The sequence below is a fragment of the Pan paniscus genome, chromosome 23 (assembly GCF_029289425.2).
Source record: "Pan paniscus chromosome 23, NHGRI_mPanPan1-v2.0_pri, whole genome shotgun sequence".
Lineage (NCBI taxonomy): Eukaryota > Metazoa > Chordata > Mammalia > Primates > Hominidae > Pan > Pan paniscus.
In genome coordinates, this window is record NC_085927.1 from 49,960,319 (window position 1) to 49,975,814 (window position 15,496).

Here is a 15,496-nt window from a genome sequence, read left to right on the forward strand (position 1 = left end):
AGATAGGGTCTTCCTCTGTTGCTCAGGCTGATCTCGAACTCCTGAGCTTAACTGATCCTCCTGCCTCGGCCTCTCAAAGTGAAGTGCTAGGATTATAGGAGTGAGCCACCACGCCCAGCCTAGAGGAATTCTTGCAGACGGCTTGCAGTTTAGCAGGACCTGGGGATTGATTTAATCCAAGATCCACTGAACATTCCCACCCCTTCTATGAATTCCAAGACTAGTTTGGCTGCTCTGAAAGAGAAGAGAGAAAACTGGAGTGGTTCACAGTTTTACTGCTGCAGCTGTACCTGATCAGATGGTAGGATTACCGTGTAGTTCTGAGCATTTCAAAGCAATTGTGGAGGAATTTGCCGCTATTTATACCTTGGAAGGAAAATAGTGCTGTAGGTAACTTCAACTAGATAATTTCAAATGTTGATTTTATAATTAATTTTTATGTTTATTTTGAATACGTGTGTACCTGATACAGAGGTTCACAGCCTGGCAGAGAAAGTAATGCAGCTGTTCTGTAAAACCTGGATTCAAGAGTACTTGGAAAACTGCTCAGTTTCCCTAGCCTACCTATCCTCTACCTTAATTCTTTTTTTCCCCTCCCTTCTGAATACAGGCAGTGTCTGAGACTCACTGCCAAGCAGGCTAGGGACTGAGTGGCATGGTCTCTTTCTAGCCTTGTCTGTTAAGGAGACATGTAATGAACAACTTTACAGGGTTGGCACACTATTTGGACTAATGATAGATCCAGAGAAGAGGCTGTGTTTTAACCTAAGCGGGAAACTTTAATCAGAATAGGGAACTAAAAATTAGTGTTATTCTCTTGATAGTCTCTGCGGCTGACAAAAAATTAATGAATCCAGTCGTCCTCTGAAGTGCTGAGGGTCAGACATAACCACGTAGCCTCGAGTTCTCTGTAAGGGCCAGACCCATCTTGGAGGTTGCAGCTAACTTCAATTTTTACCAATGCATTTAATTAGGGGACCCATCCACATTCAAGTACTGAATTGCTGGGATCCCATTGGGATTCAGTTCAGCTTATGTTTATTGGACTCTACCCAATACCAAATTCAAAGGTGTGTCAGACATGGTCCTTGCTATCAAGGAGCTCCTGCTGAGTGAAGAAAATGGACCCGTGGATATTACCAATATAATGTGTATCTCAGAGGAGGAACACTTTGTCCAACCAGGGAGGATACAGAAAATTTCTAGGAGATAACACCTAAAGGAAAAGGGGAAGGGAATAGGCAGAGGGCTCTCAGACATTAATGTGTGTGTTGTGAGTAAGGAAACTGTGCAGTCATGAAGTGATAATGGGTCTGGAGAGGCCTTGGATTTTACCCTAAAGGTAGTTATTGACTGAATTTAGGTGGCGAGATACCCAGAGGTCAAATTTGCTCTTTAGCAAGAAAGACTGCTGTGACACAGTGTACAGTAGGGAGATAGGGAGACAAGTCAAAATATTTCTAATTCTCATCACAGTTCCATCTGAGATGTATTGATTCAAACACTATTAAATAAAGTAAGTCAAATAGAGGGGACGACAGATAGCAGGGCAGTGAGGTGCTTTCAGATTCCCTGCAGCACTGTCTCAGCACTGTGCTCTAACGTGGGTCTGAAGCCCTGACTTACAATCTCTAGCTGTGGGGAATGGAGCACGCTGTCTTGGACAGAAGTATTGGGTTGACTGTGAAACTAAGGGGCCAACTTCCAAATAGTGCCAGCTTTCTGACAGCGGTGTAGATGCTGGTCCCAGATGAGCCTCTGCTGGGCTCGCCATTGCTTTGAGCACCTACACACACATAGGTAGCTCCAACCTTGAGGAGCATTCCTTCTGCGTTTGTTTGTGTCATTGTAAAATGAAGTTGCTGGCCATTTAATATATATTCCTATATCTCTGTATTCAAATACATGAATATATATTTCAGAGAGAGATTCCATCATGGAATAAATAAAATATTTACTGCATTTACTAGCAACTTGCTATGAATTGATTTTGAAGAGACTGTTCCAGCCATTATGGGGGAATGGATTGGGGAGGAGCAAGAGTAGGAACAGAGAACCAGCGAAATGGCCCCAACAAGCAAGAAGGACAGCAGTGAAAATGAAGAATTATGGGTAGATCTGAGAAACAGATTTTGAAAGAGGAAATGATAGGACTTGCTGATGGGCTGATATGAGGGGTTGGGTGAGAAATTCATGACGGATGTCAGGGTCTGACCTAAACACCTGGGTAGAGGGTGATGCCCTTGATTGTACAAAGCCTTAATATTAATAACCACTTGCCTTTATTGAGCATGTGTTTGGTATCCTGCCCTGTACTAAGAGTTTTACACATACTTCATTTAAACTTCAAAAGAACCCTATGAAGAAGGTGGTGGTGTTGTTCCCAGTGTTGGTTGAGGAAGCTGAGCTCTGAGGGGTTGGGCTGCGGGCCTAGAAACAATAGCTGGTGAAAGGAGGAGCTGGATTTCCACAAGTCTGCCTGTGCCACTGTTTCATGTGGCATCTTGCTATGAGCATACAGTTCATAGTGATTTTTTTCTCTTTTCAGGGTTGTGGTTTTTTGCACTGAATGTAACCTAGACTCATCTTCACGGGCTTGTGTTGCCCCAGGTACTGTCAAAGGTAAGTTTTTAAAATATATATCTACCATGTATTGGCAATAGTCTTCTTAAAAAGAAGAAAAGTACTTTTTCAAAAACATTGTTGCCCTTTTACCAAGTTCTTACAGAAAGATATTTTTAAGGTGACCATCATACCAGCCCCTTGCTTTCCTACTATATGGTAGGTGCCTTTTAAAAGCACTGGTATTTAGATGGATACTGACATTTGGTGCCTCATGCTAGAAAGCTACAACTTAGTTATTAGGATTATGTGAATTTTATGTGAGTGTTCCCCTAGCGTCTCTGTCTCTCACCTTTCCCTGCTGCGGTCTGTAGTCCACATTACTGCCAGGGTTCACTTTCTGAACGATAGATTTACTCAGGTCACGCCTTTGCTTAAACAGCCCTCATGGCATCCAGTTGCTGCAGATGTTGTCCCACAGATCCCTTCAAACCTAATTCCAGTCAACATTTCTGGCTGCTTTTTTAGTGAATCCTTATCTGTAAGCCTTAATGGACCATTTTCTTTTCCCTAGATATATATATATAGTATTTTTTCGTGGCTTTGTGCCTTGGTTGATGCTTTTCTCTTTTTAGAGCTTGGAAGCAGGGAGAAGAATGTGACTATCTACTCTTCTTGTTGTATTTTTCCTGTTGTCTTCTTCTCCCAAACTCCCTTGGCAGAATTTCTTTTTCATCTGTATTCTAAGAGCACCTGTTGTTATTACAGTAATAAATTATTCAATATTTTATATTAAAGTTGTTTATTTGTATCTGTCTCCTTTACTAATATATAAACCCTTTGAGACTGCTTGGAAAGGAGCTAACCTATTTTCAATGCCTAAAAGAGGCCCCCACAAGCAAGAAAGGATGACAGCAGTGAAAATGAAGAATTGTGGGTGGATCTGAGAAACAAATTTTGAAAGCAAAAATGATAGGACTTGCTAATATGAGGGGTCCAGGGTAGGATTGCTAATATGAGCTAATATGAGGGGCCCAGGGTAGGATGAGAAATTCATGATGAATTTCTCCCCAACCCTTTGCTAGGCTTATGTGCCTAGTGTATGCACCTTGTCTCTATAGAGACAGCCACTCACCTGAAGACAGTAGCCATAACCATAGCCACTGCTAAGGTCAAAATACTGTGTGGCCTATGGTTTTTGAACCTCCAATTCAGCCTCAGTAGTATAGAGAAATAAGATAAAATGCTCTTAGACACCTTGCTAAGAGTTCTACACACATTGTTTAATTTAATCTTTATAACACCTTTTCCTGCACAGCTTTATGGATGAAAATATCAGGATTAGGAAGTTAAATAACTTGCCCAAGACCACACAGCTAATAACTGACAAAGAAGAACGGTTCTACATTTTCAAAGCCACAGCTCATTCCAGCATAACACAGTATCCCAGCACCATCTGGCATGTGGTAGAGGCACAGTAAATGTTTATTGAATTGATATCTATTGCATTTTAAAGAAAAAGCACTGTCATTGATTAATTCAGTCATTCTTACATAGAAATTTATTGAATACATATTAAATGCCAGGTACACAGTTTTAAGTAGACTGAATACAGAGATTAACAAGATATAGCATCTGGTATCAAGGGGTTGACAGTCTAATCCTTATCACATAGAGGAATCTGTTTGAGTAAATAAATCCAATAAAGTGTTACAGATCCCATAATATAATTCAAACAAGATCCACTGGAGGCACTGAGGAAGGAATCATTATTTCTGCCTAGAGATGGATCAGGAAATAGTTCATAAAAGCTGAGCCTTGATTGGAAAGTAGGGTCTCCCCTTGTGGCACCAGAGGAGGGAAAGGCAGAGGGAGTGATAGCAACAAAAACATGGAAACCTGAAACAGTCTGCCATATTGGCAAAGCTGTAAGATGTTCATTACGGCTGGAACAAATGGAACAGAGACCAGGCAGACGAGGCTGGAGAGACAGGCGAGGGCTGGATCCTGGAGGGCTTTTGAAAATATTAACATATTTGGCAATTTTCCTGGAAGAACTTGCACAGGTACTGTAGGACATTACTTGTATTTAGTTCTTAACATTTGCTGAGTCCTGTCATGTGTGTAGCAAGCACTGTGCCAGGTCAAGACTATCCACCACCTACCGCAGGTCACAGACTGGTGACTGCTCCAAGTTGAAGTGATGTGCAAAAACAGAAAACACTTGTGTCGGCCGGACATGGTGGCTCACACCTATAGTCCCAGCACTTTGGGAGGCCTAGGCGGGCAGATCACTTGAGGTCAGGAGTTCCAGACCAGCCTGGCCAACATGGTGAAACCCTGTCTCTACTAAAAATACAAAAATTAGCCAGGCGTGGTGGCACGTGCCTGTAGTCCCAGCTACTTGGGAGGCTGAGGCAGGAGAATCGCTTGAACCTGGGAGGCAGAGGTTGCAGTGAGCTGATATCGCGCCACTGCACTCCAACCTGGGCAACAGAGCGGGACTCTGTCTCTAAATACATACATAGATAACATACATACATACATGCATACATAAACACTTGTGTGTTGTCTCATCATCTCATGAGGGGACATGACTTGTCACTTTGGCATGACTTGTTCACCCCTCTAGTTTTCATGTAAGTGGGCTTTGCCCTGACTTTTTTGTGACTCTGTTAGCACTGATACATTAGACTTTGTCACTTCTTACATGGAACCCTTAGTTAACCGCACACTTCTGCATTGCCTACCTTATTACCTTCTGTTTTGTCAAAAGGAAAGTAAAGTTGCCCTAGACCCAACCAGAAGCCATGCCTTCAAACAAGAATGTTATCAAGGTTTGTTCAAGAAACACATTGAAAACTAAGGACAGCTCCAAAACAACAAAAAATGAGAGCAAGTGAAATAAAGGACAAAGATAAAAATGGGTATCAATATGACATTTAGTAAGTGGGCACATTACATCGTTTTAATCAGGAAAGATTTTTAGAAATAAAAATTGACTGGAGGCCAGGCACTGTGGCTCACACCTAAATCCCAGCATTTTGGGAGGCCTAGGCAGGTGGATTGCTTGAGCTCACAAGTTCAAGACTAGCCTGGGCAACATAGTGAAATCCCAACTCTACCATAAATACAAAAATTAGCTGGGCATGGTGATGTGTACCTGTAGTTCCAGCTACTTGGGAAGCCCAGCGAGGCTGAGGCTACATTGAGCCATGATCATGCCACTGCACTTCAGCCTGGGTGACAGAGTGAGACCCTGTCTCAAAAAAAAAAAAAAAATACTGAATAGATATTAGAAGGGTAGAGATGTGGATTGGTGATGAGGGGAAGGGGTTTCCAGTAGGGTGTGGACTAGGATATACATAGAGAGAGATTAGCATGTTGTGTGCTGAGAATGGAAAGATTTGCCTGCGTGAATGCAGAATACAGGGTGCTTTGAGAGTAACTAGAAATGAGGTTAGTGAAAAGCTTAGGAAGTAAAAGTGTGTGATTAATGCTGTGGTAATGGAATAATTTGGAAGACAAGGCTGATATGGAAAACTGAACTTAATTCTGAGGAGGATACGTTTTAGATACAAGTTGAGATCAAAGGGTATCCAATAAGTAATATTCTCTTCCCTGCTCAAGTTCTGAACCAACAGAGACTTAGCACAAAGGAGTAAGGCAGATAGGTGGAGATCAAAGTTTCACGTTTATCATTCATAAAGTTGCCATAGGAGAACTGGCTTAAATCTAAGGGCAAGCAGATTTTTAATACTGAACTGCAGGACTTAACAGGTTTATTCGCCCACCAACACTAGTCTGGAATAGACCTGCCTTCTCGCCTGCCTCCTAGCCAACAAAAGGAGCAGAGCAGAACAGGTGCCCCCAAGGGAAAAGGGAGAGAAAAGGGCTGGACTATGCAAGCCTGGTTTCTTCTTCCAAACACACTCATCAGAGAAGTGACTTCACCCCTGACAGCCTGAGTCAGGGATACAAGGCCAGGAATATGAAAAATTGGATATTGTCCCATGTGGAAGGAAGCATCAGGAGCAGGGAAAAAAGTTTTCCTCCCCTAGCATTCCCTAGCTTTTGTTTCTTAGTACATTGTTCTTAACCAGTAAGTCTAGGTCAGCCAGGGTTATGCCAGTCTCCCTTCCTTCCTCCTTTCCCTCCTCCCTCCCTCCCTTCCGTCCTTCCTTCCTTCCTTGTATAGCCAGAAACCTCTTAATTTTCATTTTCCTTTTGAATCACCTATATAAACCTAGCACAAGCAATTTAAAGGAAGAACTTCACTGGTTTTGTAATGCATGTGTGCTATTTGAAATTCAGCTGCTTTGCAGCTTATATGCAGCGAGTAATTGTTCCACTTTCTGATGTCTAAAAGGCCTGTAGGAAGAAAGTCTGTTTTCCCTGAAGTCTAATCTTTCCTCAGCCATGCCTGCTTAGGAAAAGCTGTGCCGGCATAATTCAAGGTCAAGCAGCAGCCTTCTGTACACTGAAGCCACCCAAGCCCACTAATGCCCTATTCCCTTTGCTGAGGCCAGCACAGCTGGCATTTGCTTGCTAGGCCAGAGCAGCCAGTGTATGCTGAGACTGCCTGCACAGCTGATATGTAAATGAGCTTTCAATACCAGCATCACCACCACCGCCACAACCGTCTGTGGCTTGTTTCTTGATGAAGCCTGCAAAGCCCCCAACCCTTTGCTAAGGCTTATGTGCCTAGTGTACGCAGCCTTGTCTCTATAGAAACAGCCACTTACGTGAAGACAAAGTTGCCATAACTACAGTCGCTGCTAAGGTCAAAATACTGTGTGCCTATGGTTTATAAACCTCTAATTCAGCCTCAATAGTTACAAGCTAGTGTATAACTATAAAAACAACAGTAAAAAGCCTAATATAAACTTCTACAAGAAAATACTGTGCCCCCTCATTAAAGTCCAAGGCCCAAAGTCCTGGCCTTAACAGAAGCCTCAAAAATGCCACATGTATTTTACTCCCTTGAATTTTAGTTCGTGTCTATTTATCAAAATTTCGGTGCCACGCACCAGAGGTTAGGGTCTTTGAGACCCAATAAATAGCACTCTCCTTCCCTTGACTGGGCTCTCTATATTTTGGTCTCCCAAATGTCCTCCTTTTTAAAAGCTTATATGCAGCGAGAAATTGTTACACTTTTCATTTTTCCCTCCTTTTTAAAAGGAGGGCATTTGGGAGACCAAAATACTGTTTCTCTGACTAATAAAGCGGTATTGGACCACCCATTCCCGCTGCCACTGCTATTATGTGTGCCACTGGGCAGAGGGGCCGGGCTTAAAAAAAAAAAGCTGTATTGGAGAATGTGACACATCTACAGGCCAGTGAACTTAACACTGAACTTCATAATAACACAGACTGACCTGCTCACGGGTAGTTGTGAGGGTCCTGTGTTTATGGGTGGAGGAGAAGAGGAGAATGCAGGCTTCCTGGGGCAGCTGGTTTCCAGAAGGAAGGAAAAGACAGGGCTGAGCTCCACCTACGTTGTTTCTCCTTCCAAACTCACCATTAAAGTAAGATCCTGTTACCTTCTCTGGAGTGGATTGTGTGCGGGTGGAGAGGAGCCAAAGGTGGAAACTCAGGAGCCAGGAAGAAGCATTCCCCTTTCACAGCATGTCCAAAGGGAAATGGAGATCACTGGGGATCGGACCCTGAAAGAATAAGAATTCAGAGTAGAGAATGTCTTGTGAGTTGGTCATCTCCATGTACTTATTAAGTACCTATTATGTATCAAGTGCAAATACATTGTCAGTGAATCCTCAGAATAACTACTATTCCCAAGTTTTGGTAGGGAAGCTGAGACTGAGACAAATTGAGTAAATTCCCTCAAGGTCACACATCCGTAAGCATTCGGGTCTGTTGGACTCTTCAGTGACGGCCACAGCTCCCCCTCCAGGTTCCAGTCACTGCCCCTTCCGCTTCAGGTCTAGCAATAGTAAGGTTCCCAATTGTTGTCAGCCACTGGGTGGTTCAGTAGCCTTTGTTGGTTTCCCTATTTCCATTCTAACATGTTGGAAAACTGAGGGCTGTAGTAGTAGAGAAGGTAAGACTTGGGCCTTGGTAGGATCTTATTGGGACCCGATGGATTTTAAGAAGTGAGTGGAGGGGCAGAAGTCTTGGTTAAAGCCTTGGGTAGAGGGTGATAGCATGGGGGAGGAGAGATGACAGTGTGCAGTGTTGGGGGATAGGGAGGAGGAGTCGGTAATGGGAAATAGCAGTGATTGTCAGAGAAGGAAAAAACTAATTTAGCCAGGCAAGTCAAGCTAGAAAGAGACTTAAGAAAAATAGAACAGCCAAATAGGAGAATCCAGAAAGGATGAAAGTAAAAAGATTAAAGCTGAAGGAGAAGCCAGCAAGTTGAGAGAAGTGCCCTTTCATAGAAGAAACAACCACTGCCATCCCTTCTTCCTCTCCCGACCTCCTGTCTCCAGTCAGTGCCTCCCACTGGCTTAGCCCAGCCAGCAGCCAGAAGATAAGGAGCCCAATGATGGTGTCCCCTGGGGCACACAGTTAGGCGGAGAATGGAGCGTGGGTCTGGAGGAAGCAGACAGTACAGCACCAGACCAAGGAGTGTGCTGAGCACAGGCCTGCAAGCATGAATGGAGTTCCAAGGAGTTTTTCTGGTTCAGCTATGCCTATAATGCATCATCTGGTTCAGCTATGCCTATAATGAAACAGAGAAATGCAGTCTCTGTTTCAGTGAAGTAGGAGAACTTAAAGACATCTGTGAAGCAAATTACACATAAAATCTTTCTGGATAAGTTATTGAGTTTTTCCAATGCTATCAACCTAATTTTTATAGAAAGAGAACTTTTTTTTTTTTTTTTTGCACAACTGTGATAAATAGGTGAGGGACAAAATCAACTAGAGAAAGCCTATTTTCACTTGCTGTGAGCATCCCTCATGTGTTTTACAGAGAGGATGGGCAATGTTGATTAAGCTGGGAGCAAGTGAATGGATATCAATTGAGAGCTTCTACTGTACTGATTTTACCCTTCACATCACATAAATATGCATTTGTTCCCAACAAGACCTTGCTAGGTGGGTGAGCAAAGTAGATATTTTGGTAACCCCGTCCCACCCAGTAGATGAGGCAACAGCTTCCTGGAAGTGCCTTCTTAGCCTTGAGTCTTGGCTGGTTATAGAGAAGCCTACACCAAAACAGATCATCAAGCGTTGTGCATTAATAGATTTTTCTTGCACACACAAAAAACATACACTACCAGCATCTTTTTACCTTTTTTTTTTTTTTTTTTTTTTGAGACAGGGTCTCACTCTGTTGCCAAGGCTGGAGTGCAGTGGTGTGATCACAGCTTACTGCAGCCTTGACCTCCTGGACTCAACCAGTCCTCCCACCTCAGCCTCTCAAGTAGCTGGGCCCACATACATGTGTCACCACGCCTGGCTAATTTTTGTATTTTGGGTAGAGGTGGGGTTTCGCCCCCAGGCTGGTCTTGAACGCGTTAGCTCAAGCCATCCACCTGCCTCAGCCTCCCAAATTGCTGGGATTATAGGCATGAGCCACTGCACCTGGCCTTTTTTAGTTTTTATGTTTTGTAGCTATGAGCTTTAGAGTAGCTGATAGGTTTGTAAATATTCATACCTGTATTATAATGGAGATTCGTGTCATTTGAATAATTATTCCTCAATAGGGCCAGGAGCGGTGGCTCACGCCTGTAATCCCAGCACTTTGGGAGTCTGAGGCGGTCGGATCACAAGGTCAGGAGTTCAAGACCAGTCTATCCAACATAGTGAAACCCTGTCTCTACTAAAAATACAAAAATTGGCCGGGTGTGGTGGCAGGCACCTGTAGTCCCAGCTACTTGGGAGACTGAGGCAGGAGCATCGCTTGAACCCAGGAGGTGGAGGTTGCAGTGAGCCAAACTCTCACCACTGCACTCCAGCCTGGGCGACACAGCAAGACTGTGTCTCAAAAAAAAAAAATATTCCTCAATAATTACATGTGTAATGAATTCTTGAAAATGTTGCATAAATTTTTAGTAGTTTCCTTTTGGTACATTTTAATTCATAAAATTTTAACAAACTTTTTCTTGACTCATTTTATTCTTTGAGGAAAACTTAATTACTTTTTACTGTCTTGCCCTATAAATAGTCTCATATAAAAATAAATGAACTGACATTTAGTTTATTAAGCACATTTCCTAAAAATGAAAAGTGGGGCCAGCCATTATAGTGTACTTTAATTTCAGTTATAAAGAAAGCAGGAACGTTATTCATAAATTATAAGGCCGGGAAACCCTGCCAATTCCAATAGCCTTAGCCTAATACCCAGGCACTGTGACCTGCAGGGGCGGAACAACAGGTGCGCTGCTTTGCTCACTGCCATACTTTCTTGCAGGTCAGTGTCTGCTGTAAGAATTTCACCACCACCTCTGCCAAAAGCCAAATAAAATAGGGAAAGAAATCTAGAGCTATTAATATCCCAATGCTGGAAACCTTTCCTATCTACCCTTCTCCCCCAAGATGGGAAACATTCCCTCCCTGCTTCTCTCCCTCCCTTTCTTACCTTTAAGATGCATGTGCATAGACACAAAACACACACACAAAGTTAGTCAAAGTTACTTCACAGTATCTGTGGCCTTATTGAGAGAATTCCAGTCTAAACCTTTGAAAAAAAATTTTTTTTGCCCTGAATTCCTTACATACTTTTTTCTTCTCTCTTCTTTTAGGCAGTATTTTTGTGTTTCTGCAGAGTTTTGCACAAAATCTGTTCCCATGCAAACCAATGAGGGAGAAGTATCGGAAGAAAGCAGTTCCAAGGTCAGTAAATTACTGAAAGGTACAGTTTGGGTAGAAATTGAACAGTAGAGGCTGTGGATGAGTCGAATGGGTATTTCATTTTACATGACTGTAAAAATTCAATTGAGTTAAATTAGAACCTAACATAAGATTGAGAAATATTTTTTCTTTTCAGTATACTTTTTAATCCTATATGCTAATTTAAAACAATTTTACTGAACTACAGAGAACTTTATAATTTATTTTTAGAACACTAATACTATGTCTTTTAAAGTTTGTTATGAAAGTTACTATAGGCTTATAAAAAATCAGAAGTATATAAAGTCAGGAGTCAAAGCTGGTCCCCTGTTCCTGCTGCACAGAGGCAGTCACTGGTAATTTTTAGGTGTTTTTCTATTACAAATTTTATTTTGTTTTATTTTAGATTCAGAGGTACATGTGCAGGTTTGTTGCATGAGTATGTTGTGTGATGCTGAGGCTTGGGGTACAAATGATTCCATCACTCAGGTAGTGAGCATAGTACCCAAGAGCTTGTCTTTGAACCCTTGTTCCCTTCCCTCCCTCTCCCTTTTGGAGTCCCCAGTGTCCACCATTTCCATCTTTATGTCCACATGTACCCAGTGTTTAGCTTCCACTTATAAGTGAGAACATGCAGCATTTGGTTTTCTGTTTCTGTGTTAATTCATTTAGGATAATGGCCTTCAGCTGTATCCCTGTTGCTGCAAAGGACGTTATTTAATTCTTTTTTTTTTTTTTTTTTTTTTTTTAGACTGGGCCTGGCTCTATTGCCCAGGCTGGAGTGCAGTCATACGATCTTGACTCATTGCAGCCTCTGCCTCCCAGGCTCAAACCATCCTCCCACCTCAGCCTCCTGAGTAGCTGGGACTACAGGTGCACACCACCAAACCTGGCTAATTTTTGTATTTTTTGTAGAGACGGGGTCTCACTTTGTTGTCCAGGCTGGTCTCACACTTCTGATCTCAAGCATTCCACCCACCTAGGTCTTCCAAAGTACTGGGATTACAGGCATGAGCCACCATGCCTGGATGATTTAATTCTTTTTTATGGCTACGTATTATAAATTTTTAAATGGTAATTTGTTTGCTTTGTTTTTTCAATCTAAAGCCTAAGGAGTGTTATCATCAAATCTTGTATGTAAATATATATAATAAATAAAAATAAATATATATTAATCCTATATATAAATCCTATATATAAATATTTATCTATATTTTTGTCTATATCTGGCTCCATGTGCTGATTTTCCTTGGCTGCTTCTTAACATAGTTACATGAGACCCTTAGTATTACTTTTACTTCCCTCTCTGTCCATTCAGAATTGTCTGTAGCTCTTCCTGGGAGCTCTGAAAACAACTCTTTCCGTTTCTTTCTGAATGCCCCCTCTACGGGGCTATGATCTAGTCCATGGCTTGGGTGGAGGGACAGATGTCATCCTGTCCTCTTGGTTTTCCTTTCCCATATCACCAGATTTCTTTCTTCTTTCCGTAGCTAAAGCAGAAGCTTATAGGTTTTCATCAGACTCATCTAGACCCTGAATCTGATGTAGGGTTAGTCAGAGCCTGTGAGGTACACACACGATCTAGGAATCTCCCTCACACACACACACAGAGGCACACATACCCAGGACACCCAAGATACACACACCCCAGAATTTCTGAGGTACATATACACCCTTCCTCCAGATCCTAATTTACTAATTGATAGTGAAATATAATGTTAAGGAAGACTGGGGCTCATGCCTGCAATCCCAGCACTTTGGGAGTCCGAGGCGGGCAGATCGCTTGAGCTCAAGACTTCGAGACCAGCCTAGGCAACATGACAAAACCCTGTCTCCAAAAAATACAAAAATTAGTTGGGCATGGTGGTGCATGCCTGCAGTCCCAGCTACTCAGGAGGCTGAGGTAGGAGGATCATTTGTACCCAGGGCTGTTGACGCTGCAGTGAGCTGTGATCATGCCACTGCACTCCAGCCTGGGCAGCAAAGCCAGACCCTGCCTCAAAAAAAAGGAAGATTGGATTTCTGGCTAGTACATTTTCTCCCTGGAAAGAGAAGGTATAATTGGGAGATTGCTTGGTGAACATGTAATTAGACTGGTATAGAATATATTACTGTGCCATAAACTCAGTTTTCAACTTCTTTTTGGAAAAATAAATGACTAGCTTTCTTGATTTTTCAATTACTGAATAGTTTATCAGTTCAGAATGAATTAGACTCAAGAATAAGAGAACATTCTTTTTATACTTGCACTAAGTGGATGCTTCTGTTATAAATTAGATTATAACTTCAACTTCATCAGCCTTAGTTTAACTCAGGTTCTTATGTTTTTCCTCCTGTTTGCTTTTGTTTAAAATCTTATATTTGGAGGCTGATCTCATCTCGCAGGGGTCAGTCCATTCTCCTCCTCCAAGGGTGTAAATCAATCAATCAATAAAATCTTATATTTGGAATGATTTAATGTATGGCTGGAATTTGTCATTTTGCTGTGGTTACATAGTTTGTGGATGTCTGTTAACAGAAGGCCATTAGGAAAGGTAGTAGGTTTTGAGGAAAAGTAGAGAATTTTTTACCAAAAAGTGATTTTCAGCTGAATTTATTTTTGTTCAATATTTTTTTTTGAGACTGGATCTTTCTCTGTCACCAAGTCTGGAGTGTGGTGGTATGATCACGGCTCACGGCTCACGGCTCACGGCTCACAGCTCACAGCTCACTGCAGCCTCAACCACCCAGCCTCAAGCAATTCTCCCACCTCAGCCTCCCAAGTAGCTGGGACCACAGGTGTGTGCCACCACACCTGGCTCTTTTTTTTTTTTTTTTTGGTAGAGACAGAGTCTTGCTGTGTTGCCCAGGCTGGTCTCGAACTTCTGGGCTCAAGTGATTCTCCTGACGCAGTCTCCCAAAGTGCTGGAATTATAGGTGTAAGCCACTGCGCCTGGCCTTCAATAAATAATTCTTAAGCACGTGTTATCATGGGATACAACAGTGAACCAAAAATACACGGTTCCTACTCTCAAGGCGGTTTCATTTTAGTGGGAGACATGAATAAATATAAATAAAGATAATAATTATAAATGATGGTAAGTACTATGAAAAAAATAAAGCCATGTCATGCAGGGCAGCTGGGAGGAAGAGCGTAGCTAGTCAAGGAAGGTCTCTCTGAGACGGGGACATTTCAGCTGAAGCTAATGGGCAAGGGAGCCAGCTGTGTGGAGAGCTGAAGCAACAGTGTTCTAGACACAGGAAACAGCTGCAAAAGCTCTTGGCCTCTTCCAAGAACTCTCAGAAACCTGTGGGCCAAGTGTGACAGGAGGTTAGAGAGAGAGACAGAGACCTTGCAAGACCTCAGAGGCCACAGTGTGCAACGTGGACCTATTCTCCATGCCTAGGGCAGCCATTGAAGGCTGTTCACTCGAGGAGTGATGTGATGTGTAGGATTTGCATTTTAAGAGGTGGCTCTGGCTGCTGTCTGGACAGTGGATTGGAAAGAGTTAAGAGTGGAAACAGGGAGCCTGGTGAGAAGACACGTGCAGCTGTTCGGGTAGGACTACATTCATGGGTGTTACTGGAAGTGGAGGAAAGACAGACTTGAGGTGTATTTTGGCGCCAAAACTGATGTGACTCGAGGATGGATTGAGATCCTTTTGCATCATAGAAATCAAAAGGGGAATTTCAAGAGAAAGTCTCACTCAGTAACTTCAGATGCTGCCAAGAATCAAGGAGGTTGACAAGTGAGAAAAGACACCTGGATTTGTTTAAGAACTAATTAAAGAGAAAGGATATGAGAAAACTTTCTAGGGGGTGATGGAGATGTTCTGTGTCTGATAGGGGTGCAATTGTTTATAATTACAATAAAAATGGTTACAGTGTAGGTACGTTTTATGTGGTGAAACTGACAATCAAATGGAGTGGAGAATACATGGAAGTATAGATGAAGCAGGAATGGCAGAATGTTGGCAACTATTGAAGTGTTGTGATGGGTACATAGGAGTTTATTTGTATTTACTTTGTACATGTTTTAAATTTTCTATGATAGTTTCTAAAAATAACTTACTGGTGTTCAAGGGTGCCATTTAATTGGAGTAGGAGGTGCAGAAACCAAATTTTATGGGTTAAAGAGAAATTAAATGATTTTTAAAAATGA

At 42.2% G+C, this 15,496-nt stretch overlaps 2 protein-coding genes across 10 annotated transcripts in view; both read left to right on the top strand.

Annotated features, from left to right (window-relative positions):
- The window catches only part of FAM83F (family with sequence similarity 83 member F), a 123,661-nt gene extending 119,209 nt beyond the window's left edge, over positions 1-4,452 (top strand). For both annotated transcript variants that reach the window (XM_063603315.1, XM_003846127.7), the window contains exon 6: positions 2,549-4,452. The gene's annotated coding sequence lies outside the window, so the exon portion shown is untranslated. The remainder of the gene's footprint in view (positions 1-2,548) is intronic.
- Positions 1-15,496, top strand: part of TNRC6B (trinucleotide repeat containing adaptor 6B) — a 289,988-nt gene that overhangs the window by 69,229 nt on the left and 205,263 nt on the right. For 7 of the 8 annotated variants that reach the window (XM_055105367.3, XM_055105374.3, XM_063603314.1 and 4 more), the window contains exons 2-3: positions 2,549-2,622; positions 11,268-11,358. In XM_055105367.3, the coding sequence (XP_054961342.1) occupies positions 11,314-11,358 (45 nt within the window). In that variant the 5' untranslated portion in view covers positions 2,549-2,622; positions 11,268-11,313. The remainder of the gene's footprint in view (positions 1-2,548; positions 2,623-11,267; positions 11,359-15,496) is intronic. The other variant, XM_055105372.3, reaches the window with a different exon arrangement.